The sequence below is a fragment of the Oncorhynchus mykiss genome, chromosome 10 (assembly GCF_057628025.1).
Source record: "Oncorhynchus mykiss isolate SJ-2025 chromosome 10, ASM5762802v1, whole genome shotgun sequence".
NCBI lineage: Eukaryota > Metazoa > Chordata > Actinopteri > Salmoniformes > Salmonidae > Oncorhynchus > Oncorhynchus mykiss.
This window is the reverse complement of record NC_143031.1, coordinates 77,634,466-77,661,380: the sequence shown is the minus strand read 5'-3', so window position 1 is coordinate 77,661,380 and position 26,915 is coordinate 77,634,466. Positions and strand designations below refer to the sequence as shown.

At 42.8% G+C, this 26,915-nt stretch overlaps 1 protein-coding gene across 2 annotated transcripts in view; it reads right to left on the bottom strand.

The window, feature by feature from the left end:
- Window positions 1–775: 775 nt before the first annotated feature.
- The window catches only part of LOC110515566 (neuronal acetylcholine receptor subunit alpha-3), a 37,846-nt gene continuing 11,706 nt past the window's right edge, over window positions 776–26,915 (bottom strand). Inside the window, exons 2-10 of one of the 2 annotated variants that reach the window (XM_090188032.1) lie at window positions 19,221–19,360; window positions 16,572–16,616; window positions 12,133–12,242; window positions 8,714–8,921; window positions 8,173–8,403; window positions 6,636–6,862; window positions 5,317–5,467; window positions 4,328–4,591; window positions 776–2,006 (exon numbers count right to left, since the gene is read on the bottom strand). In XM_090188032.1, the coding sequence (XP_090044158.1) occupies window positions 1,881–2,006; window positions 4,328–4,591; window positions 5,317–5,467; window positions 6,636–6,862; window positions 8,173–8,403; window positions 8,714–8,921; window positions 12,133–12,242; window positions 16,572–16,616; window positions 19,221–19,360 (1,502 nt within the window). In that variant the 3' untranslated portion in view covers window positions 776–1,880. Of the gene's footprint in view, window positions 2,007–4,327; window positions 4,595–5,316; window positions 5,468–6,635; window positions 6,863–8,172; window positions 8,404–8,713; window positions 8,922–12,132; window positions 12,243–16,571; window positions 16,617–19,220; window positions 19,361–26,915 lie in introns of both variants that reach the window. The other variant, XM_090188031.1, reaches the window with a different exon arrangement.

The window sequence follows — 26,915 nt, the reverse complement described above, 5'->3', positions numbered from 1 at the left end:
TGCTACAGTCTATAAACAGACACCATACTACTACAGTCTATAAACAGACACCATACTTCTACAGTCTAGCTACAGTATGTAAACAGACACCATACTGCTACAGTATAGCTACAGTATGTAAACAGACACCATACTGCTACAGTCTATAAACAGACACCATACTTCTACAGTATAGCTACAGTCTATAAACAGACACCATACTGCTACAGTCTATAAACAGACACCATACTTCTACAGTATAGCTACAGTATGTAAACAGACACCATACTTCTACAGTATAGCTACAGTCTATAAACAGACACCATACTGCTACAGTCTATAAACAGACACCATACTTCTACAGTATAGCTACAGTATGTAAACAGACACCATACTGCTACAGTCTATACACAGACACCATACTACTACAGTCTATAAACAGACACCATACTTCTACAGTATAGCTACAGTATGTAAACAGACACCATACTGCTACAGTCTATAAACAGACACCATACTGCTACAGTATAGCTACAGTATATAAACAGACACCATACTGCAACAGTCTATAAACAGACACCATAGTGCTACAGTATGTAAACAGACATCATACTTCTACAGTCTATAAACAGACACCATGCTGCAACAGTCTATAACAGACACCATAGTGCTACAGTATGTAAACAGACATCATACTTCTACAGTCTATAAACAGACACCATGCTGCAACAGTCTATAACAGACACCATAGTGTTACAGTCTATAAACAGTACAGATCAGTGAGATGCTTTTCATATTTTGGGAGAAATATTGCATTTATTCCAAATCCATAAAGTAGTGCATCCATACTATACAGAAAGCAGGAGACATCGGTACCAAAGTGACAGTCACTTGAGTGCGAGGTGTGCATTGCTAATTAAACAAACAACGAAAAGCCTTAATGTGTTGGATTAATGACAATAACCATACAAAAAAACTGTTATCCTAAAATCTGACAGTACTGTATAGTAATATAATTATAATTATTATAGAATTGTCTTATAGTAATTATATATAGATGCGAAGACCCTGGTCACCCAATGGCACCCTATTCCCTATATAGTGAACTATTTGTGACCAGGGCCCATAGTGCTGCCCACAGGGCTCTGTCAAAAGCAATGCACTATGTAAGGTATAGGGTGCCAATTGGGAAGCAGCCATTCTAAATCCATCATGCATGATCTACGTATTGTATTTCAGGAGATTGTTGAATCCAGAAATTTAATTAAAAAGAATGAATAAAAAACACAAATTAATAGTCATGGAATCGGATGATAGAAATCCCTTAGATGAATTAATATCTGTATAGAAGAGGAAGCTGCTATTTCTGGATGGAAACCGTTCAGGCTAATTTAATCCGGCAGGTATTTACAGAGGCCTTGTCAATTATACCTTCTAGAACATTGATAAGAACAGCGTCATTGTCGTGTTCTAAATCACATGGATGGATTCTAATCGCCTGACCGGCAAGAACGGGATTTCTGATCGGTTGGTTGTAGTTTTTTTTACAAGAATGCACTGTGTCATGACAATCTGATTGGTTGAGACACAATAGCACAATAACCGAGATTGGTTCACGACAGAAACCTGAATTTATGTGTTTGGTACTTGGTTATGACTCACATCCAGCGACTCTGATTGGTTCATGGTTCTAACTCATACCCGGCGACTCCGATTGGTGACTGTTGATTGGTTCTTGCTGTCTACAATTTATACAGTATGATTGTGTCATTTATTTATTTAGAATTTTCAACACAAAGCCAACAAGTCCATTTGGTGGCGATGGACTGACAACACTGGTTGGTGACTGGTCGAGACGTGGAGGCAGCCGGTGGTGTCAGTGAGCCCTTATTGGTTCTGGGTTATGACAGGAAGCCAATGACAGGCTGCAGGAAGAGGCCGAGGGTTCCGAGGATGCACACTGTCACAAACACCCACAGGAAGATTCTGTCTATCACCATGGCAACGTACTTCCAATCATCCTCCACCTGCGAGAGAGGGGGGATGGAGGGATGAAGGGAGGGAGAGAGGGAGAGAGGGAGAGAGAGAGGGATGGATGGAGGGATGAAGGGAGGGAGAGAGGGAGAGAGAGAGGGATGGATGGAGGGATGAAGGGAGGGAGAGAGGGAGAGAGAGAGGGATGGATGGAGAGGCAGCGATGATTTTGGACCATGAAGGAAGGTGGAGGGTTGGGTAAAAAGTGAGGATGAGAAGAAAGAAAGGTAAAACTGAGTTGACTACTTGTGGAAGCATCCCCCTACTATAACTGACAGATAGAACATTAGTATGTTAATGGTATTCATCAGTCAGAATCAAACACACACACACACACACACACACACACACACACACACACACACACACACACACACACACACACACACACACACACACACACACACACACACACACACACACACACATACACACATACACACACACACACACACACACACACACACACACACACACACACACACAATCAGACAGGCAGCCTGACAAAGCTGATTGAGAAGAGAAGTACTTTACATATCAAAGACAGCTTTCCCCCCAAGGGGAGAGTTCAACCTCAGAAGACAACACAAAGAACACGGGATTTTTCACTAAAGTCTTGTAACTATTTTCTCTTGTATTGTCCAGAGAGAGAACTTTTGAAACTCATTAGAGATATGAAACAGTGTTCCATCCAACAATGCTCCACTTGGTTGATATTATAAACAAGGGAGTATCTCAGCCTGTCTGAGCCTCCAGTATTTATGCTGCAGTAGTTTATGTGTCAGGGGGCTAGGGTCAGTTTGTTATATCTGGAGTACTTCTCCAAATCCTATCCGGTGTCCTGTGTGAATTTAAGTATGCTCTCTCTAATTCTCTCTTTCTTTCTCTCTCTCGGAGGACCTGAGCCCTAGGACCATGCCTCAGGACTACCTGACATGATGACTCCTTGCTGTCCCCAGTCCACCTGGCCGTGCTGCTGCTCCAGTTTCAACTGTTCTGCCTGTGATTATTATTATTTAACCATGCTAGTCATTGATGAACATTTGAACATCTTGGCCATGTTCTGTTATAATCTCCACCCGGCACAGCCAGAAGAGGACTGGCCACCCCACATAGCCTGGTTCCTCTCTAGGTTTCTTCCTAGGTTTTGTCCTTTCTAGGGAGTTTTTCCTAGCCACCATGCTTCTACACCTGCATTGCTTGCTGTTTGGGGTTTAAAGGCTGGGTTTCTGTACAGCACTTTGAGATATCAGCTGATGTACGAAGTGCTATATAAAATAAAGTTTAATTTGAGTATCAACAAACAATGGGTGAGCATCCCGAAAAGCAGAGTAGCGAACATGATCTTTGTTTTGAAGACCCAGTGCGAGAGAAAACTATTCCTTCAATGTACGCTAACAGAGCTTTGTATGGGCTAACTGTACACACCTTCTTGGCCTTGGTTAAAGCTAAAGCTTTTTATTGTTAGCCGAAGCTAAAGCTATTTGTTGTTTGCCTAAATTAAATCTATTTCTATATTGTGCGCTAACGAAGCGAACATATACTGTACGCTAATGCTTGCCCCCACCCAGTCACATCGTTGACCTTGTCGTTAGTGGAATATATTTGTTGTTAGCCAAAGTTAAACCTATTTCTCCATTGTACGCTAATAAAGCTAATAGTAGCAGCTAATGCTAGCCCACACACTCACCTCTTTGGCATTTTTTAAGCTAAAGCTGAACCTATTTCCCCATTGTGCGCTAACAAAGCTAACATATACACCAATTCTAGTCCACCCTACAACCTATTTGGCCTTGGTTTTTAGCTGTATTGTAAGAGTTCTCTGAATAAACGCATGTGGTCAATGACAGACAAAATGTCGCTCACCTCTTTGGCCTGATAAAGCAGGCCCACCCACTCACCTCTTTGGCCTGATAAAGCAGGCCCACCCACTCACCTCTTTGGCCTGATAAAGCAGGCCCACCCACTCACCTCTTTGGCCTGATAAAGCAGGCCCACCCACTCACCTCTTTGGCCTGATAAAGCAGGCCCACCCACTCACCTCTTTGGCCTGATAAAGCAGGCCCACCCACTCACCTCTTTGGCCTGATAAAGCAGGCCCACCCACTCACCTCTTTGGCCTGATAAAGCTAAAGTTAGTTGGTGTTTACCCAAAGTTAAACCTACTGTATTTCTCCATTGAACTCCAACAAAGCTAACTTGCAGGCCCACACACTCACTTCTTTGGCCTTGTTGAAGGTAAAGCTCGTTGGTGTTAATTAAGCTAAACCTAATGTATTTCTCCATTGCAGGCTAACACTAGCTTGCCACTCACCTCTTTGGCCTTGTTGCGGCTCCTCATGTTCTCGGCGATGTACTTGACGCTCTCAATGGCCTGTTTAATCTCCGGGGACAGGACGGAGAAGGCCACCACCGTGTTGATGCTCTGAGGACTCAGCTGGCGGCTCAGTTTCCCCGGATCTGTTGTCTCTAGGGTCTCCTTCCCATGTTGGCAGGGGCAAGGGCACTTCTTTCCCCCTCTTTCTCCACATCCTCCCTCAGTCAGTTTGTTGTCTCCGAACTCCAGGCAGTTCCCTCCCTGCTGGGAATTGAAGAGAATGGAATGCAATGGAATAGAATAGAATGCAATGGAATGGAAAAGAATAGAGTAGAATAGAATAGAGTAGAATAGAATAGAGTAGAATAGAATAGAGTAGAATAGAATAGAGTAGAATAGAATAGAGTAGAATATAATATAATTCATAAGGTTTCTAGAAATCCCAGTTGAAGGATTCCTGCATGTCCTGCTTATTTGATCCTGACTCCAGGAAAGTCACCAGATTTTTGCAACCCTAATCCAGAGGCTAAAGATTTACTCAGTGTATTAATCTCCCCCACATGTGAACCATTATGGGAATACATCAGGGACTAGGTGGAACAACAAAAAGGAACATTGATACTTGAAGAAATTAACCCATTCAGTCATCTATTGATCAGTTTGTCAATCCCTCCCTCCCGCCAAACACCAAACCAACCAGCCAACCCACCAACCCAACCACCCACCCGCCAGCCAACAAACCAGACACCCGCCAGCCAACAAACCAGACACCCACCAACCACCCAATATGCCAACCAGCCAGCTAACCAACCAACCAACCAACCCACCCACCCACCAACCAACCAACCAACCCACCAGCCAACCAATCAGCCAACCCGCCCACCCACCAACCAACCAACCCACCAGCCAACCAATCAGCCAACCAGCCAACCAACCCACCCAAAAACCAACCGCCCGCCCGCCCACCCACCAACCAACCAACCCACCGTCAGACTATTCTTCCTCTTCTTTCCTCCTTTCCCTCCTCCACCTCCACCTCCTCCTCCTCCTGCTCCTCTCTCCTCCCCGCTGTCTGAACAGAGGGCCTTGCCGTCCTGGTCTATGGGCCGTCTCATCAGCATGACTCTGGGTAGCACCCTGATGGACACAGAACAATTAACAATACTGTCATCAGCATGACTCTGGGTAGCACCCTGATGGACACAGAACAATTAACAATACTCTCATCAGCATGACTCTGGGTAGCACCCTGATGGACACAGAACAATTAACAATACTTCAGTGTATTGTAAATATAATAATTCTATGTATATTATAGTATTGTATAGCATTGTATTGTTTTCTATAGTATTGTATAGTATTGTATAGTAGTGTATAGTATAGTAGTGCATTGTATCGTATTGTATTTTTTTATATGGTATTGTATAGTATCGTATTGTATAGTAGTGTATAGTATAGTATAGTATCGTATTGTATAGTAGTGTATAGTATAGTAGTGTATTGTATAGTATAGTATCGTATTGTATAGTAGTGTATAGTATAGTAGTGTATTGTATAGTATTGTATAGGCATGTATTGTATTGTATTGTATAGTATTGTATTGTATTATATTATATTGGTACTAGTATTGGTATTGGTATTGTATTGTATAGCATTGTATTGTATAGGCATTGTATTCTATAGTAATGCATTAAATAGTATTGGTATTGTATTTTATTGTATAGTATTGTATTGTGTAGGTATTGTATAATTAGTACACTGAAGAACAACAACCACAGAAAACAAAATACATTTGAATCTACACTGATACAAAACACTAAGAACACCTTCCTAATATTGAGTTGGTCTAAGAGTTGTGCTAAGACTTGGTCTGAGACTTGTGCTAAGACTTGGTCTGAGACTTGGTCTGAGAGTTGTGCTAAGACTTGGTCTGAGACTTGGTCTGAGAGTTGTGCTAAGACTTGGTCTGAGACTTGGTCTGAGAGTTGTGCTAAGACTTGGTCTGAGACTTGGTCTGAGAGTTGTGCTAAGAGTTGGGATGAGTTGTGCTAAGAGTTGGGATGAGAGTTGGGATGAGAGTTGGGATGAGAGTTGGGCTGAGAGTTGGGCTGAGAGTTGAGCTGAGAGTTGGGCTGAGAGTTGGGCTGAGAGTTGGGCTGAGAGTTGGGCTGAGAGTTGGGATGAGAGTTGGGATGAGAGTTGGGCTGAGAGTTGGTCTAAGAGTTGAGCTAACAGTTGAGCTAACAGTTGAGCTACGCGTTGGTTTAAGAGTTGAGCTACGAGTTGAGCTAATTCACTCTCTTACCTGAGGAAGACGGACCTGACCCAGCCCGGCATGGTGTGGGTCATTGGTGTACGATAGTGGACGTTCAAGACGAACACGGTGATGACGATGGAGAGGGTGACGAAGATCATAGTGAAGAGGAGGTACTCCCCGATGAGGGGGATGACCAGGGAGGTGGACGGGATGGTCTCAGTGATCACCAGAAGGAACACAGTGAGGGAGAGGAGGACAGAGATACAGAGGGTCACCTGTTGGGTGGGTGAGAGGGAAGAGAGAGAGAGAGAGAGAGAGAGAAAGAGAGAGAGAGAGAGAAAGAGAGAGATAGAGATGAACGCTGTAAAAGGCCCAGCATGTGTTGTTTATTGACCTAGGAGGAAGCAATTATTATTTCATTCCATTGCATGTACACTACACACACAATTACATCAACACCATCATCACCCAGAACCAACGTTGGTTGATTTAGTCCGAGAATTCACACCATTCCCACTGTAGCTAATATTGTCCAACATGTCACATGGTGGCTCATTCTGAACACACAACAAATTGACTGCAGAGCCCGATTACAGAACTCATCCCTTATTTACTGGGTGCTAGGCAGATTAAAAAATATGAATAATATAATTATAATAATAATTATAAACTGGGTGGTTCAAGCCCTCAATTCTGATTGGCTGACAGCCGTGGTATATATATCACACCGTATACCACGGGTATGACAAAACATTTATGTTTACTGCTCTAATTACGTTGATAACCAGTTCATAATAGCAATAAGGCACCTCGGGGGTTTGTGGTATACGGTCAATATAGCACGGCCCTTAGCCGTGGTATATTAACCATATACCACACCCCCTCGTGCCTTATTGATTGAATATATTATAATAAAACGAGTAGTTTTATATAATAATGTAACATATAACATATCTCATGTAGCAGACACTTTTATCGATAGCAACTTACAGTAGGTCATGTGAAGTAGGGTCTGCACACTCAGTTTCTCCGACACATGACCCTGTGTTGGTGGATTTGAGTGGGCGGACCCTACTTCATTACTATAGCAACATGCTTTAGCATTATTACAGTGCCTATAGGAAGTATTCATCCCCCTTGGACTTTTTCCACATTTTGTTGTGTTTCAACCTGGAATTCAAAACGCATTTCATTGAGATCTCCTTGTCACTGACTTTGACAGGAAGTTATTTTTTATTGTCAAAGTCAAAAGAGAATTCAACAAATGTTAATGATTAATTAAAAATAAGTACAAAATGTGTAATTTTTTTAAGGACAATTTCTACAAGATCTTCATTTTATAATTTGTAGCAATTCATAATTTGTCATTTGTTTAATTTCATTGACTGCAGAATGTATAAAATATAAAATGTCCGTTTTCACATACTATATACTGTAGATGCTGGTTTGTTGCTGGAGATAATGGAAAATAGATTGTAACACAACAACATGACAACATACATGACCACAAAGATGTTCAACACAGTCGACACAACAAGATGTGGTAAAGTCCAAGGGGTGTGGACACTTCCTGCAGGCACCGTACCTTCTCTCCGCAGTCGGAGGGCAGGTAGAAGACCAGGACTGTTAAAAAAGAGATGAGGAGACAGGGGATGATGAGGTTGATGGTGTAGAAGAGAGGCAGGCGTCTGATGTAGAAGGAGTAGGTGATGTCTGGGTAGATCTCCTCGCAACAGTTGTACTTGATGTCGTGCTTGTAGCCCGGAGCATCGATGATCTCCCACTCGCCGCTCTCCCAGAAGTCTTTGAGGTTGACCTGAGGTAGGTGACATCGGGTTTATTGAGGGCTTGAATCTGAGTAGTTATTTCATAAACCTGCATTCATCTTGGTTGGATTACACAATTCTAGAGAACGGATTCAGTGACTGAGATTTAGATTAAAAGACTTACAATAGTCAAGAATTCAACACTGGACAATACTGTAACTGCCAATAGGATACCACAAAATTAGGGAGCAAAAGGGGTAAAAAAAAAAACAAAGATTTGAACACTACCCATAATTCCTTTATAGCTCTATACCACAAAATGGTGTATCAGAAAATGGGATGTGCAAATATTCTTCTAACCTTTGACCCAATGAGCACCAGGTCGATCTTGGCCTTGTCGTAGGTCCAGGAGCCAAACTTCATGGAGCAGTTCTGGTAGTCAAAGGGGAAGTAGGTGATGTCCATGGGGCAGGAGGACTTAAAGATTGCAGGGGGAACCCAGGTGACTGTACCGTCAAACTTCAACAGAGCTTTGGTCTTATCTTCAACCAGGAAGTCTCCCACAGCACTGAAGTGGAGAGAGAGGAAAGAGTTGTGTTGGAGAGAGAGGAAGAGGGAGATGTTTTTATTTTTTATTTAACCTTTATTTAACCAGGTAGGCTAGTTGAGAACAAGTTCTCATTTACAACTGCAACCTGGCCAAGATAAAGCATATTAGTGTGAACAGACAACAACACAGAGTTACACATGGAGTAAACAATAAACAAGTCAATAACACAGTAGAAAAAAAAGAAAGAGTCTATATACATTGTGTGCAAAAGGCATGAGAAGGTAAGCAAATAACTACAATTTAGCAGATTAACACTGGAGTGATAAATTATCAGATGGTCATGTGCAGGTAGAGATACTGGTGTGAAAAAGAGCAGAAAAAAAAAGTAAATAAATAAAAACAGTATGGGGATGAGGTTGGTCAAATTGGGTGGGCTATTTACCGATAGACTATTTACAGCTGCAGCGATCTGTTAGTTGCTCAGATAGCAGATGTTTAAAGTTGGTGAGGGAGATAAAAGTCTCCAACTTCAGCGATTTTTGCAATTCGTTCCAGTCAAAGGCAGCAGAGAACTGGAAGAAAAGGCGGCCAAATGAGGTGTTGGCTTTAGGGAGGATCAGTGAGATACACCTGCTGGAGCGCGTGCTACGGGTGGGTGTTGCCATCTTGACCAGTGAACTGAGATAAGGCGGAGCTTTACCTAGCATGGACTTGTAGATGACCTGGAGCCAGTGGGTCTGGCGACGAATATGTAGCGAGGGCCAGCCGACTAGAGCATACAGGTCGCAGTGGTGGGTGGTATAAGGTGCTTTAGTAACAAAACGGATGGCACTGTGATAAACTGCATCCAGTTTGCTGAGTAGAGTATTGGAAGCTATTTTGTAGATGACATCGCCGAAGTCGAGGATCGGTAGGATAGTCAGTTTTACTAGGGTAAGTTTGGCAGCGTGAGTGAAGGAGGCTTTGTTGCAAAATAGAAAGCCGACTCTAGATTTGATTTTAGATTGTAGATGTTTGATATGAGTCTGGAAGGAGAGTTTACAGTCTAGCCAGACACCTAGGTACTTATAGATGTCCACATATTCTAGGTCGGAACTATCCTGGGCGGTGATGCTAGTCGGGCATGCGGGTCGGGGCAGTGAACGGTTGAAAAGCATGCATTTGGTTTTACTAAGGTTTAAGAGCAGTTGGAGGCCACGGAAGGAGTGTTGTATGGCATTGAAGCTCGTTTGGAGGTTAGATAGCACAGTGTCCAAGGAAGGGCCAGAGGTATACAGAGTGGTGTCGTCTGCGAAAGAGGTGGATCAGGGAATCGCCCGCAGCAAGAGCAACATCATTGATATATACAGAGAAAAGAGTCGGCCCGAGAATTGAACCCTGTGGCACCCCCATAGAGACTGGGGAAGGTGAGAGGATCAGAAAGAAAGAAACAAGGGAAGTGAGGAGGATATTGTTGTTACACTATGAGAAGAGCTTTCCTTTGTGATAAGGGCATTTTAATGTTATTGTTTTGCATTGTATATTGGAATAAAAGCAAAGTAAAATAATATGGATATGAAATTAATCTAAAATTAAATCCATAGAAAATGGAAATAGTTTGTATAAATGTCTTTACAATCTCTCTTCACAAACAGTTCAGTTCAGCACCTACTTTAGTACTTGGTCCTGTGTGTCTCAGTTGATAAGAGCAACACCAAGTTTGTCGGTTCAATATCCACATTGATCTCATACACATACTAAAAATGACTGCTCTCACAGAAAAAAATATCTGCTAAGTGACATGGCAAAATCACTTGTTATAAAACACTAAGTCACGACTCACTTGTTATACAGCAATATGTCATGTTGTTATACAGCACTATGTCATGTTGTTATAGAGTACTATCTCAGGTTGTTATACAGCACTATGTCAGGTTGTTATACAGCACTATGTCAGGTTGTTATAGAGTACAATGTCATGTTGTTATAAAGCACTGTCAGGTTGTTATACAGCACTATGTCAGGTTGTTATACAGCACTATGTCATGTTGTTATAGAGTACTATGTCAGGTTGTTATACAGCACTATGCCAGGTTGTTATAGAGCACTATGTCAGGTTGTTATACAGCACTATGTCAGGTTGTTAAAGAGCACTATATCAGGTTGTTATAGAGCACTATATCAGGTTGTTATAGAGTACTATGTCAGGTTGTTATAGAGCACTATGTCAGGTTGTTATAGAGTATTATGTCAGGTTGTTCTAGAGCACTATGTCAGGTTGTTATAGAGTACCATGTCAGGTTGTTATAGAGCACTATGTCATGTTGTTATAGAGTACTATGTCAGGTTGTTATACAGCACTATGTCATGTTGTTATAGAGCACTATGTCATGTTGTTATAGAGTACTATGTAATCTTGTTATAGAGTACTATGTCAGGTTGTTATAGAGCACTATGTCAGGTTGTTATAGAGCACTATGTCAGGTTGTTATAGAGCACTATGTCATGTTGTTATAGAGCACTATGTAAGGTTGTTAGAGAGCACTATGCCAGGTTGTTAGAGAGCACTATGTCAGGTTGTTATAGAGCACTATGTCGGGTTGTTATAGAGTACAATGTCAGGTTGTTATAGAGCACTATGTCAGGTTGTTATAGAGCACTATGTCATGTTGTTATAGAGCACTATGTCATGTTGTTATACAGCACTATGCCAGGTTGTTAGAGAGCACTATGTCATGTTGTTATAGAGCACTATGTCAGGTTGTTAGAGAGTACAATGTCAGGTTGTTATAGAGCACTATGTCATGTTGTTATAGAGTACTATGTTAGGTTATTATCGAGTACAATGTCAGGTTGTTATAGAGCACTATGTCATGTTGTTATAGAGTACTATGTCAGTTTGTTATACAGCACTATGCCAGGTTGTTAGAGAGCACTTTGTCAGGTTGTTATAGAGCACTATGTCAGGTTGTTATAGAGCACTATGTCATGTTGTTATAGAGTACTATGTCAGGTTGTTATAGAGCACTATGTCAGGTTGTTATACAGCACTATGCCAGGTTGTTAGAGAGCACTATGTCAGGTTGTTATAGAGTACAATGTCAGATTGTTATAGAGCACTATGTCAGGTTGTTATAGAGAACAATGTCAGGTTGTAATGGAGCACTATGTCAGGTTGTTATAGAGTACAATGTCAGGTTGTTATAGAGCACTATGTCAGGTTGTTATAGAGCACTATGTCTGGACTCACTTGTTATAAAGCACTATGTCAGGTCTCCAGATCTTGTTGGATGGAACTCTGATGAACTCAATCCCATCAAACTCTACTGGGGCCCAGCTTAGTTTGTAGTCGTTCCAGATCTGAAACACAAACACAGCATGAATGAGTGTATGTGTGTGTGTGTGTGTGTGTGTGTTAGGGAGTCACCTTAAGAAGAAAGGAAGATAGCAAGATACAAATGCGTATGCACACACACACACACACACACACACACACACACATTCTGCTATATACATTAGAGATATCGTCCTGATATATAGATATTCAAGATATCCTTCTGATATATATATTAGAGATATCCTTCTGATAGAGATATTAGAGATATCCTTCTGATAGAGATATTAGAGATATTAGAGATATCCTTCTGATATAGATATTAGAGATATCCTTCTGATAGAGATATTAGAGATATCCTTCTGATATAGATATTAGAGATATCCTTCTGATATGTATATATTAGAGATATCCTTCTGATAGAGATATTAGAGATATCCTTCTGATAGAGATATTAGAGATGTCCTTCTGATAGAGATATTAGAGATATCCTTCTGATATATATATATTAGAGATATCCTTCTGATAGAGATATTAGAGATATCCTTCTGATAGAGACATTAGAGATATCTTTCTGATAGAGATATTCGAGATATCCTTCTGATAGAGATATTCGAGATATCCTTCTGATAGAGATATTAGAGATATCCTTCTGATAGAGATATTAGAGATATCCTTCTGATAGAGATATTCGAGATATCCGTCTTTTTGCATTGGATCCGCCGATGCTGCACTGCAGAGCTAGAGCGGTTTGTCAGACCATGAGACATCACAAAAATCAGTCTTCTCACGAAGACGTCTGTAGCTTCCGACCGGTTTGACCTACAAACTGTGAGTCTCTATGAAAGTCTCTATGGAAATAGATTCATTAACACAATGATATCCTCCGTTTTGGTCTAATGTCACGGGACTCTCCTGAAGGTTACCTGTTCCCCCAAAAAAAGGTTAAATATGTGTGCAAAATAATATATATATATATAAACATTTCCTGAGCGTTCTTATATCTCCTAGATTTAGGAAAGATACTTCAAAACCTTGTTTCTATAAGGATATATTTGTTGACTGTCTTTTAAAAACATTTCTGAATGTGTTATTCAACGTGCTTCTATAGACTTTAGTAATAACAGCCAAATTCAATACTTTATCAAATATATATTTTATATACCTAAAAAGGTCCTAAAATTGCAAATCAAAAACTGAAATGATCCGTAGTATGACCGTCTTAAAACAATTCCATGTGTTAGCTTAGATTGGACTTAGACTTTTAAGAATTTAAATAAAGTGTAGCCTACTGAATATTCTTCAATCACCATGAATGCCTTTGATTGTCTCTTCAATCAAATAACTACAAGTCTTACGGTAAAACATGTTCTTCAAAGCAGCTTGCCTGGTAACACACACACACCCCCACACACACACACACACACACACACACACACACAAGCAAACACACACACACACAAACACGCAAACACACACACGCAAACACACACACACACACAAGCAAACACACACACACACACACACACACACACACACACAAGCAAACACACACACACACAAACACACACACACACACACAAGCAAACACACACGCAAACACACACACACACACACACACACACACACACACACACACACACACACACACACACACACACACACACACACACACACACACACAAGCAAACACACACAAGCAAACACCCACACACAAGCAAACACACACACACAATTGATTATCTGATTAACATGTGGAAGTAAGCAGCTGTAATAATGGGGGGCATATTTAATTTCCTGTTTCATGCTACGTTTGCGTTCCCATTTGTTACCTATGAGAGCGTTAAAGTTTGTCAGCCATGTAGCTTCATGCTAGGCTAGCTTTCCCATTTGGTTCCTATGAGAGCGCTAACATTTGTCAGCCATGTAGCTTCATGCTAGGCCAGCTTTCCCATTTGGTTCCTATGAGAGCGCTAACATTTGTCAGCCATGTAGCTTCATGCTAGGCCAGCTTTCCCATTTGGTTCCTATGAGAGCGCTAACATTTGTCAGACATGTAGCTTCATGCTAGGCTAGCTTTCCCATTTGGTTCCTATGAGAGCGCTGAGGTTTGTTAGTCACGTCACGATCTGAAAAGGGATTGTGTTAATATGATGGTTCTTTGAATACTAAACAAGCTTCTAAGCTTCAATTACTAAATTCACAGCTGCTATTGCAAAGATAAGCCACAAATGACGTGTGAATCAATGTTTCTTAAAATCTTTAGTTGTTAGGCACTATGTTAGTTTGCCTTTCTCTTTCAACTCATAATATTATCATGAAAGAGACAGAAGTCATTTCACATTTCTACATTACATATTTATTTCAAATGAGTCCTGAGTAAATAATTGTGTACAAAGTATTAAAAACACCTTCCTAATAATGAGTTGCCCTCAGAAAAGCCTCAATTCGTCAGGACGTGGACTCTACAAAATGTTGAAAGCGTTCCACAGTGATGCTGGCCCATGTTGACCCCAATGCTTCCCACAGTCCTTTGGGTGGTGGACCATTCTTGATACACACAGGAAATTGTTGAGTGTGAAAAACCCAGCAGAGTTGTAGTTCTTGACACACTCAAACTGGTGCACCTGGCACCTACTACCATACCCTGTTCAAAAGGCACTTAAATCTGTTGTCTTGACTATTCACCCTCTGAATGACACACACAATCCATGTCTCAATTGTCTCAAGGCTTAAAAGTCCTTCTTTAACCCGTCTCCTCCCCTTCATCTACACTGATTGAAGTGGATTTAACAAGTGACATCAATAAGGGATCATCGCTTTCACCTGGATTCACCTGGTCAGTTTGTCATGTGTTGTACCCTCAGTGTATGTCTGACAGAGAGTTAAATATTGAAATGATGCCCGAATTGAAAACAACAATTTGCCATTTTGGACAGGTATACACAGTTTAAAGTGTTGACATGTGTGTACTGAAGTACTGGGAGTGTATGTTACTCTCTGTAAGAGATTTAACATGTTAACTCTAACATGCATGCTTGACTGATCAGAGAAAGAGAGAGAGAGAGAGAGAGAGAGAGAGAGAGAGAGAGAGAGAGAGAGAGAGAGAGAGAGAGAGAGAGAGAGAGAGAGAGAGAGAGAGAGAGAGAGAGAGAGAGAGAGATCTTTATATTATAGTGTTTCGGCCAGTACCGGTATACTCAAGGTTAGGATGGGTATATCACCCAGAGACAGATGGAAAGAGCTAGAGAAGGGAGAGAAGCTCTCTAGAGGTCAGTAGGTCATGTAGTTCCAGAGAAGTCACCTAGCTATCTAGAGGTCAGTAGTTCCAGAGAAGTCACCCAGCTCTCTAGAGGTCAGTAGGTCATGTAGTTCCAGAGAAGTCAACTAGCTAATCTAGAGGTCAGTAGTTCCAGAGAAGTCACCTAGCTCTATAGAGGTCAGTAGGTCATGTAGTTCCAGAGAAGTCAACTAGCTAATCTAGAGGTCAGTAGTTCATGTAGTTCCAGAGAAGTCACCAAGGTATCTAGATGTGAGAAGTTCATGTAGTTCCAGAGAAGTCACCTAGCTATCTAGAGGTCATTAGTTCCAGAGAAGTCACCTAGCTATCTAGAGGTCAGTAGTTCAGTCACCCAGCTCTCTAGAGGTCAGTAGGTCATGTAGTTCCAGAGAAGTCACCTAGCTATCTAGAGGTCAGTAGTTCCAGAGAAGATCACCTAGCTATCTAGAGGTCAGTAGTTCCAGAGAAGTCACCTAGCTAGCTAGAGGTCAGTAGTTCCAGAGAAGATAGCCTAGCTATCTAGAGGTCAGTAGTTCCAGAGAAGTCACCTAGCTCTCTAGAGGTCAGTAGTTCATGTAGTTCCAGAGAAGTCACCTGGCTATCTAGAGGTCAGTAGTTCATGACAGTGGGCCATAGATCCTCCAGAGGCTCTGTTCAGTGTAGCATGGCCACAGTGAAGCATATTGATTAAGGACTGGATGAATGTCTCTACACAGAGGGACACACAATCTCAAAGGAACACACACACACACACACACACACACACACACACACACACACACACACACACACACACGCATGAACGCAGGCACGTACACACACAGTGGAAGCAAGGGTCCTACATTCATATTGATGTTTGACATGAACAAAATCAGACGGCTCCCTCCCCTCCCTGCCTCACCCCATCCCTGCCTCACCCCATCCCCTATTAGACCTCTGAGGGAACATATTAGTCATCAATAAGATCATTGTTGTGTGTGTGTGTGTGTGTGTATCTGTGTGTGTGTGTGTGTGTGTGTGTGTGTGTGTATGTGTGTGTGTGTGTGTGTGTGTGTGTGTGTGTGTGTGTACTTACGTGTCTCAGCCACAGATTTGTCTCCATGATCTGATTCACTTCATCCTACAGACAAGAACCAGATCATAGGTTAGCCTACGGCAGTGTGTGTGTGTTTGTGTAATGACTGTGTGTGTATTAATCCTATTCGTGCCATACACAGCCACCGCAGTCAGATAACCAGTCAAAACAGCGGGAGTAATCTTATTAAATGTCACCTCTAACAACTGAAAACTTAACTTAACTTAACTGCCTATTCCCTATATAGTGCACTACTTAACTACCTATTCCCTATATAGTGCACTACTTAACTGCCTATTCCCTATATAGTGCACTAGTTAACTGGGGTAGAATTATAATTGTAACTAGGGTAGAATTATAATTGTAACTGGGGTAGAATTAGAAATGTAACAGGAGAAGAATTAGAATTGTAACTGGGGTAGATTTAGAAATTAAATGTGGGTAGAATTAGAATTGTAACTAGGGTAGAAATAGAATTGTAACTGCGGTAGAATTAGAATTGTAACTAGCCTAGAATTAGAATTAGAATTATTCCTGGGGTAGAATTAGAAATGTAACTGGGGTAAAATTAGAATTGTAACTGGAGTAGAATTAGAATTGTAACTGGAGTAGAATTAGAATTGTAACTGGAGTAGAATTTGAAATGTAACTGGGGTAGAATTAGAATTGTACCTGAGGTAGCATTAGAATTGTGCTGGGTTGTGCCGTGGCGGAGATCTTTGTTGGCTATACTCGGCCTTGTCTCAGGTAAGTTGGTGGTTGAAGATATCCCTCTAGTGGTGTGGGAGCTGTGCTTTGGCAAAGTGGGTGGGGTTATCTCCTTCCTGTTTGGCCCTGTCCGGGGGTATCATCGGATGGGGCCGCAGTGTCTCCTGACACCTCCTGTCTCAGCCTCCAATATTTATGCTGCAGTAGTTTATGTGTCGGTCAGTTTGTTATATCTGGAGTACTTCTCCTGTCCTATCCGGTGTCCTGTGTGAATTTAAGTATGCTCTCTCTAATTCTCTCTTTCTTTCTCTCTCTCGGGAGACCTGAGCCCTAGGACCATGCCTCGGGACTACCTGGCATGATGACTCCTTGCTGTCCCCAGTCCACCTGGCCGTGCTGCTGCTCCAGTTTCAACTGTTCTGCCTGTGATTATTATTATTTGACCATGCTGGTCATATATGAACATTTGAACATCTTGGCCATGTTCTGTTATAATCTCCACCCGGCACAGCCAGAAGAGGACTGGCCATCCCACATAGCTTGGTTCCTCTCTCGGTTTCTTCCTAGGTTTTGGCCTTTCTAGGGAGTTTTTCCTAGCCACCGTGCTTCTACACCTGCATTGCTTGCTGTTTGGGGTTTTAGGCTGGGTTTCTGTACAGCACTTTGAGATATCAGCTGATGTACGAAGGGCTATATAAATACATTTGATTTGATTAGATTAGAATTGTAACTGGGATAGAATTAGAATTGTAACTGGAGTAGAATTATAATTGTAACTGGGGTAGAATTAGAATTGTAACTGGAGTAGAATTAGAATGGATTTGAGCCCCTATCTCTTATCCTTTCCCTCCCATTCTTAAGGTTTGACTGACATGACAGAATGACTGCCAGGCTGTATCACAACCGGCCGTGATTGGGAGTCCCATACAGCGGCGCATAATTGGCCCAGCGTCGTCCATGTTTGGCCGGTGTAGGCCGTCATTGTAAACAACAATTTGTTCTGAACTGACTTGCCTAGTTAAATAACGGTTCAATTAAAAAATTTAAATAACTGACTAACAGGCCTGAATGGTTGACAGCTGCAGTAGTGGTATTCAGGTGGAAGTCCATGACCCTGTTCCCTTATTAATACACTGACTCATCTGACCTCACACACACACAGGCACGCACACACACACACACACACACACACACACATACACAGGCACGCACACACACACACACACACACACACACACACACACACACACACACACACACACACACACACACACACACACACACACACACACACACACACACACACACACACACACACACACACACACACACACACACACACACACACAGGCACGCACACACACACACACACAGGCACACACACACACACACACACACACATGGACCTAAGATCACCTGCTGACAGTGCTGATGTGTTACTCATTCCTAATCGTCATAGCAGTAAACTGCCCACCTGGATATTTGTCTTAATCCAAGCTTTACCCTGGCAAGAGGTTTATAACCTGATTGTTTCATTCACTTTGAACCATGCCTTTGTTATCTTCCCAAGGTGGAATTTTTCCTCTATTCTGTTCTTTACGTGAGAGAAATCTAATCTGACTAAAGCAGGGGCATTATTCACAGAGCAGATGAGTGCACGTACACACCCACACCCACACCCACACACACACACACACACACACACTCAGCTGAGTGGGCACTTTTAGTGAGATTAGATTCTGACCACATTACTCTCATTCATCAGAGAAAAGCTAATGGAATGTGGGTGTGTGTTTGTGTGTGTGTGTGTGTGTATCTGTGCACGGTACATGGTGTGTTTCTGTGTGTATGCTCAGGTTCGTGTGTGCATTCACGCTTGTTTGTGTGTATTTGTGTGTGTATGCGTGCCTGTGTGTGTACATCTGTGTGTGTGTGACTTACCACTTTTACGAGCTGTGACATGGAAACCTCAAACTCCACGGTGACGGGGTCTGAGACGTTCTCCACCGGCCTGATAAACTGGTTGTACCTCCGGAACAGCCTCCTGAACAACCTGTCCTCCCCTTTAGAGGAGAAGCAGTCTGGAGGGAGGAGAGAGGGGGTAGCAAAGAAATGGAGGAGAGGGGGAGAGGAGGAGGGGGAGAGGAGAGTGGGAGGGGAGGGAAGAGGGAAAGGGGGGGTTGGAAAGAAATGGAGAAGGAGAGGGGGAGGGGAGAGGGGGAGGGGTTGAAGAGAGAGAAAGAAGATAAACAGAATCGGTATACAGACCCTTTTCCTGTTTCTATGTCTTGGTGTCACCTGCTGTTGGCAAAACTGAAAAATTACAATTCACTTCACTCACTGTTGATCCTTTGATTGTATTTTGTCAAGTTTACCATCATAGCAGCTGAACCCAGAATCAGACTGTGTCACTAACAGAGACACAGAGAGAGGAATGTGAATGTTAACCTATTTAAAGATCTTACTCACATCGGCTACAGAGAGCATGATCACACAGTCATCCAGAACAGCTGGTGTTCTCATGCATGGTTCAGTGTTGCTCGCCTCGAAACGAGCATGGAAGGCATTTTGCAGGCTCTCGCAACAGGGCAGCTCACGGCTTGGTTTCTCTTTTGCAATCCGTGATAGTTTGCAAGCCCTGCCACATCCGACGAGCATCAGAGCCGGCGTAGTAGTAGGATTCGATCTTAGTCCTGTATTGACATTTTCTCTGTTTGACGGCTCAGCGGAGGTTGTAGAGTGATTTCTTATAAGCGTCTGGATTAGTGTCAAGCTCCTTGAAGGCGGCAGCTCAAGCCTTTAGCTCAGTGTGGATGTTGCCTGTAATCCATGGCTTCTGGATGGGAAATGTACGTACGGTCACTGTGGGGATGACATCACCGATGCACTTATTAAATGTATTAATACACTTGATGACTGATGTGGTATTACTCCTCAATGTCATCGGATGAATCCCGGAACATATTCCAGTCTGTGTTAGCGAAACAGTCCTGTAGCTTAGCAACCATTCATCGGACCACTTCCTTCTTGAGCGCGTCACTGGAACTTCCTGTTTGAGTTTTTGCTTGTAAGCAGGAATCAGGAGGTTGGACTTATGGTCAGATTTGCCAAATGGAGAGTGAGTGAGAATTTTGTAAGCATCGCTGTGTGTGGAGTAAAGATGATCTAGAGTTTTGTAAGCATCGCTGTCTGTAGAGTAAAGATGATCTAGAGTTTTGTAAGCATCGCTGTCTGTAGAGTAAAGATAATCTAGAGTTTTGTAAGCATCGCTGTCTGTAGAGTAAAGATGATCTAGAGTTTTGTAAGCATCACTGTCTGTAGAGTAAAGAGGATCTAGATTTTTGTAAGCATCACTGTCTGTAGAGTAAAGAGGATCTAGAGTTTTGTAAGCATCGCTGTCTGTAGAGTAAAGATGATCTAGAGTTTTGTAAGCATCGCTGTCTGTAGAGTAAAGATGATCTAGAGTTTTGTAAGCATCGCTGTCTGTAGAGTAAAGAGGATCTAGAGTTTTGTAAGCATCGCTGTGTGGAGTAAAGATGATCTAGAGTTTTGTAAGCATCGCTGTGTAGAGTAAAGAGGATCTAGAGGATCTCCTCTAGTTGACCAGGTGACATGCTAGTAAAGAGGATCTAGAGGATCTCCTCTAGTTGACCAGGTGCTAGTAAAAATGAAGTAAAACAGATTTCAGTTTCCCATTTTGTTGTTTGCTGATGGCCATATCCAGCTCGTTGAGTACGGTCTTGGTGACAGCATCGGTTTGTGGTGGTATACAGGGTCTGAATACTTACGGAACTAAGGTATTTCTGTTTTGTACTTTTAATACATTTGCAAAATTTTCTAAAAACTTGTTTTTGCTTTGTCATTATGGGGCATTGTGTGTAGATTGATGAGGAATAACCTAACAAAATGTGGAAACACTAAAGGGGTCTGAGTACTTTCTGAATGTATATTATCCATGTCCTTGTTCAGCCACGACTCAGAGAAACATACCATACTACAGTTCTTCAACAAAAACACACAAAATAGTCCATAAAACAGCAGCTACCCAATGCAGAGCCATCCTACACCAATCTATGACATGGCTCTGTTACAGAGACAGAGGGCAGGACGGATTTAGAGAGAGAGACAGAGAGAGAAAAAGAGAGATGGACAGAGAGACAGAGAGAGATAGACAGAGAGACAGAGAGAGAGAGGGGGGAGAAGAGAGATAGAGAGAGAGAGACAGAGAGATCGAGAGAGATAGAGATAGACAGAGAGATCGTGAGAGAGATAGACAGAGAGAGAGGGGGGAGACGGAAAGAGAGATCGAGAGAGAGATAGACAGAGAGAGGGGGGGAGACGGAAAGAGAGATCGAGAGAGAGAGACAGAGAGATCGAGAGAGATAGAAATAGACAGAGAGATTGAGAGAGAAATAGACAGAGAGAGAGAGAGATGGGGGGGAGAGGCGAAGAAAGAGAGAGAGAGCGATAGAGAGAGAGAGAGAGAGAGAGAGAGAGAGCGGGGGTAGAGAGGGAAAGAGAGAGAGATCGAGAGAGGGGGGTGGGGGGTTTAGAGAGATCGAGAGAGAGAGACAGAGAGAGAGAGAGAGAGAGAGAGACAGAGAGAGAGGTCGCTAAAGCTTTTAGCATGTTCCTCTGGATCCCAGCACCAATGTAACATGGATTGCGGCAGACATTTTAAGAGTTCCAAACATGGACATGGACAGTTCAAAGGTCATTGATAATAACCTCTCTCTCTCACTACCCTCGTCACGGCAGCTCCACATATCCAGCCATACGGAAAATAGACTGGGCTACACACACACACAAGCACAGAAAGACACACACACACACACACAAGCACAGAAAAACACACATTTTTTAAGAAGATGGCCCGCCAGCCTCGAACGTTCCTCTGGAGGGCTGCACACACACACACACACACGTCTCATGGGGAGCAGTAGGGTTGAGAGACATGGAAGGGGAAACACTCCTAGACAGTACAGCATGTTCTGTCCTCTTCTCAAGCCTCTAACTCTGTGTGTGTGTGTGTGTGTGTGTGTGTGTGTGTGTGTGTGTGTGTGTGTGTGTGTGTGTGTCTGTGTGTGTGTGTGTGTGTGTGTCTCTCTCTCTCTCTGTGTGTGTGTGTGTGTGTGTCCTGTCCTCTCCTCTATCCCTCAGTAACAGTCTGGTCGTGTTCTACCAGACTGCAGCCATACTCACAGGAACAGGATATATAGTATACAGTGGGGCAAAAAAGTATTTAGTCAGCCACCAATTGTGCAAGTTCTCCCACTTAAAAAGATGAGAGGCCTGTAATTTTCATCATAGGTACACTTCAACTATGACAGACAAAATGAGAAAAAAAATCCAGAAAATCACATTGTAGGATTTTTTATGAATTTATTTGCAAATTATGGTGGAAAATAAGTATTTGGTCAATAACAAATGTTTATCTCAATACTTTGGAATATACCCTTTGTTGGCAATGACAGAGGTCAAACGTTTTCTGTAAGTCTTCACAAGGTTTCACACACTGTTGCTGGTATTTTGGCCCATTCCTCCATGCAGATCTCCTCTAGAGCAGTGATGTTTTGGGGCTGTTGCTGGGCAACACGGACTTTCAACTCCCTCCAAAGATTTTCTATGGGGTTGAGATCTGGAGACTGGCTAGGCCACTCCAGGACCTTGAAATGCTTCTTACGAAGCCACTCCTTCATTGCTCGGGCGATGTGTTTGGGATCATTGTCATGCTGAAAGACCCAGCCATGTTTCATCTTCAATGCCCTTGTTGATGGAAGGAGGCTTTCACTCAAAATCTCACGATACATGGCCCCATTCATTCTTTCCTTTACACGGATCAGTCGTCCTGGTCCCTTTGCAGAAAAACAGCCCCAAAGCATGACATTTCCACCCCCATGCTTCACAGTAGGTATGATGTTCTTTGGATGCAACTCAGCATTCTTTGTCCCCCAAACACGACGAGTTGAGTTTTTACCAAAAAGTTATATTTTGGTTTCATCTGACCATATGACATTCTCCCAATCTTCTTCTGGATCATCCAAATGCTCTCTAGCAAACTTCAGACGAGCCTGGACATGTACTGGCTTAAGCAGGGGGACACGTCTGGCACTGCAGGATTTGAGTCCCTGGCGGCGTAGTGTGTTACTGATGGTAGGCTTTGTTACTTTGGTCCCAGCTCTCTGCAGGTCATTCACTAGGTCCCCCCGTGTGGTTCTGGGATTTTTGCTCATCGTTCTTGTGATCATTTTGACCCCACGGGGTGAGATCTTGCGTGGAGCCCCAGATCGAGGGAGATTATCAGTGTATATCTTCCATTTCCTACAATTTTCTACAATTTTGTTTCTGGTGTCCTTTGACAGCTCTTTGGTCTTGGCCATAGTGGAGTTTGGAGTGTGACTGTTTGAGGTTGTGGACAAGTGTCTTTTATACTGACAACAAATTTAAACAGGTGCCATTAATACAGGTAACAAGTGGAGGACAGAGGAGCCTCTTAAAGAAGAAGTTACAGGTCTGTGAGAGCCAGAAATCTTGCTTGTTTGTAGGTGACCAAATACTTATTTTCCACCATAATTTGCAATAAATTCATAAAAAATCCTACAATGTGATTTTCTGGATTTTTTTTCTCATTTTGTCTGTCATAGTTGAAGTGTACCTATGATGAAAAGTACAGGCCTCCCTCATCTTTTTAAGTGGCAGAACTTGCACAATTGGTGGCTGACAATACTTTTTTGCCCCACTGTAGTTGAAACTGGAATTTAATCCACACTTAGCTTCACTCACACGGCTGTCCTATAATATAAATATCAACAATATATATCTACTGTACAGAGAGAGAGAGAGAGACAGAGAGAGAGAGAGAGAGAGAGAGAGAGAGAGAGAGACAGAGAGAGAGAGAGAGAGAGAGAGAGAGAGAGAGAGAGAGAGGGAACTTGTACTTTAACTATTTGTCCATCACTACAACACTGTATATCTACATATTATGACATTTGAAATGTCTTTATTCTTTTGGAACCTTTGTGAGTCTCATATTTACTGTTAATTTGTTATCATGTATTCCTCTCCCGCCTCTGTCTCATTTATCATCTCTCTATCCTCTCCCTCCTCTCTCTTCTCTCTATCCTCTTCTTCTTTCTTCTCTCCACTCTCTCCTCTCTCCTCTCTCTTCTCTTCTCTCTCTCCTCTCTCTTCTCTCTATCCTCTCTTCTCTCCTCTCTCCTCTCTCCCCTCTCTCTTCTCTCTATCCTCTCTCTCCTCTCTCTTCTCTCTATCCTCTCTTCTCTCTCCTCTCTATCCACTCCCGTGTCTCTACCTCCTCTCCCGCCTATCTCTCTCCTCTCTTCTCTCTTCTCTCCTCTCTCTCCTCTCTCTCCTCTCTCCTCTCTCCTCTCTCTCCTCTCCTCTCTGTCCTCTCCCACCTCTCTCTCCTCTCTCTCCTCTCTTCTCTCTTCTCTCCTCTCTATCCTCTCTCTCCTCTCTTCTCTCTCCTCTCTCCTCTCTCCCCTCTCTATCCTCTCTCTACTCTCTCTCCTCTCTTCTCTCTTCTCTCCTCTAGGGCTCAAACCAAGTCCTCTGACTTAACTACCCTCCTCTCTCCTCTCTATCCTCTCTCTCCTCTCTCTCCTCTCCCTCCTCTCCCGTCTCTCTCTCCTCTCTTCTCTCTTCTCTCCTCTAGGGCTCAAACCAAGTCCTCTGACTTAACTACCCTCCTCTCCCGCCTCTCTCTCCTCTCTCTCATCTCTTCTCTCTTCTCTCCTTTCTTCTCTCTTCTCTCCTCTAGGGCTCAAACCAAGTCCTCTGACTTAACTACCCTCCTCTCTCCTCTCTTTCCTCTCCCTCCTCTCCCGCCTCTCTCTCCTCTCTCTCCTCTCTTCTCTCTTCTCTCCTCTCTCTCTCCTCTCTTCTCTCTTCTCTCCTCTAGGGCTCAAACCAAGTCCTCTGACTTAACTACCCTCCTCTCTCCTCTCTCTCCTCTCCTCTCTCTCCTCTCCCTCCTCTCCCGCCTCTCTCTCCTCTCTCTCCTCTCTTCTCTCCTCTCTCTCTCCTCTCTTCTCTCTTCTCTCCTCTAGGGCTCAAACCAAGTCCTCTGACTTAACTACCCTCCTTTAAACATAAAGACACCGTATTACTATGTGCACCCTAGATACTAGTTTTCCATTGTATCATTTCATCTGGTGTTTAATGAGGACACTGTAAATTGGGTTTAAAAGGTGGAGATTGAAGAACTTATGAAATGATGAATAATAACAGTTACTACACAGTAATGATCTTTTACAGAAGATGTGTGATGATATAATATCTACATTATTAATATCTACATTATTCTCATAAAGCCTGACAATAATCCTTAAAATGACAATGAGACATGAAACACAGCGGGTCATGCTGAATTAGTGTGTGTGTGTGTGTGTGTGTGTGTGTGTGTGTGTGTGTGTGTGTGTGTGTGTGTGTGTGTGTGTGTGTGTGTGTGTGTGTGTGTGTGTGGAGACAGCCCTTGAGAGGAACGCTAGATACTGGCGGCAGTCTTCTTAAAATGTCATCCTGCAGACTAAGTTTTAAAGCACCAACGTCAAACTCTTCAGAGTTGAGTTTCATCCTACCACACTAGCTGTATACTACCTTCATCCTACCACACTAGCTGTATACTGCCTTCATCCTACCACACTAGCTGTATACTGCCTTCATCCTACCACACTAGCTGTATACTGCCTTCATCCTACAACACTAGCTGTATACTGCCTTCATCCTACCACACTAGCTGTATACTGCCTTCATCCTACCACACTAGCTGTATACTGCCTTCATCCTACCACACTAGCTGTATACTGCCTTCATCCTACCACACTAGCTGTATACTGCCTTCATCCTACCACACTAGCTGTATACTGCCTTCATCCTACCACACGAGCTGTATACTGCCTTCATCCTACCACACTAGCTGTATACTGCCTTCATCCTACCACACTAGCTGTATACTGCCTTCATCCTACCACACTAGCTGTATACTGCCTTCATCCTACCACACTAGCTGTATACTGCCTTCATCCTACCACACTAGCTGTATACTGCCTTCATCCTACCACACTAGCTGTATACTGCCTTCATCCTACCACACGAGCTGTATACTGCCTTCATCCTACCACACTAGCTGTATACTGCCTTCATCCTACCACACTAGCTGTATACTACCTTCATCCTACCACACTAGCTGTATACTGCCTTCATCCTACCACACTAGCTATATACTGCCTTCATCCTACCACACTAGCTGTATACTGCCTTCATCCTACAACACTAGCTGTATACTGCCTTCATCCTACCACACTAGCTGTATACTGCCTTCATCCTACCACACTAGCTGTATACTGCCTTCATCCTACCACACTAGCTGTATACTGCCTTCATCCTACCACACTAGCTATATACTGCCTTCATCCTACCACACTAGCTGTATACTGCCTTCATCCTACAACACTAGCTGTATACTGCCTTCATCCTACCACACTAGCTGTATACTGCCTTCATCCTACCACACTAGCTGTATACTGCCTTCATCCTACCACACTAGCTGTATACTGCCTTCATCCTACCACACTAGCTGTATACTGCCTTCATCCTACCACACTAGCTATATAC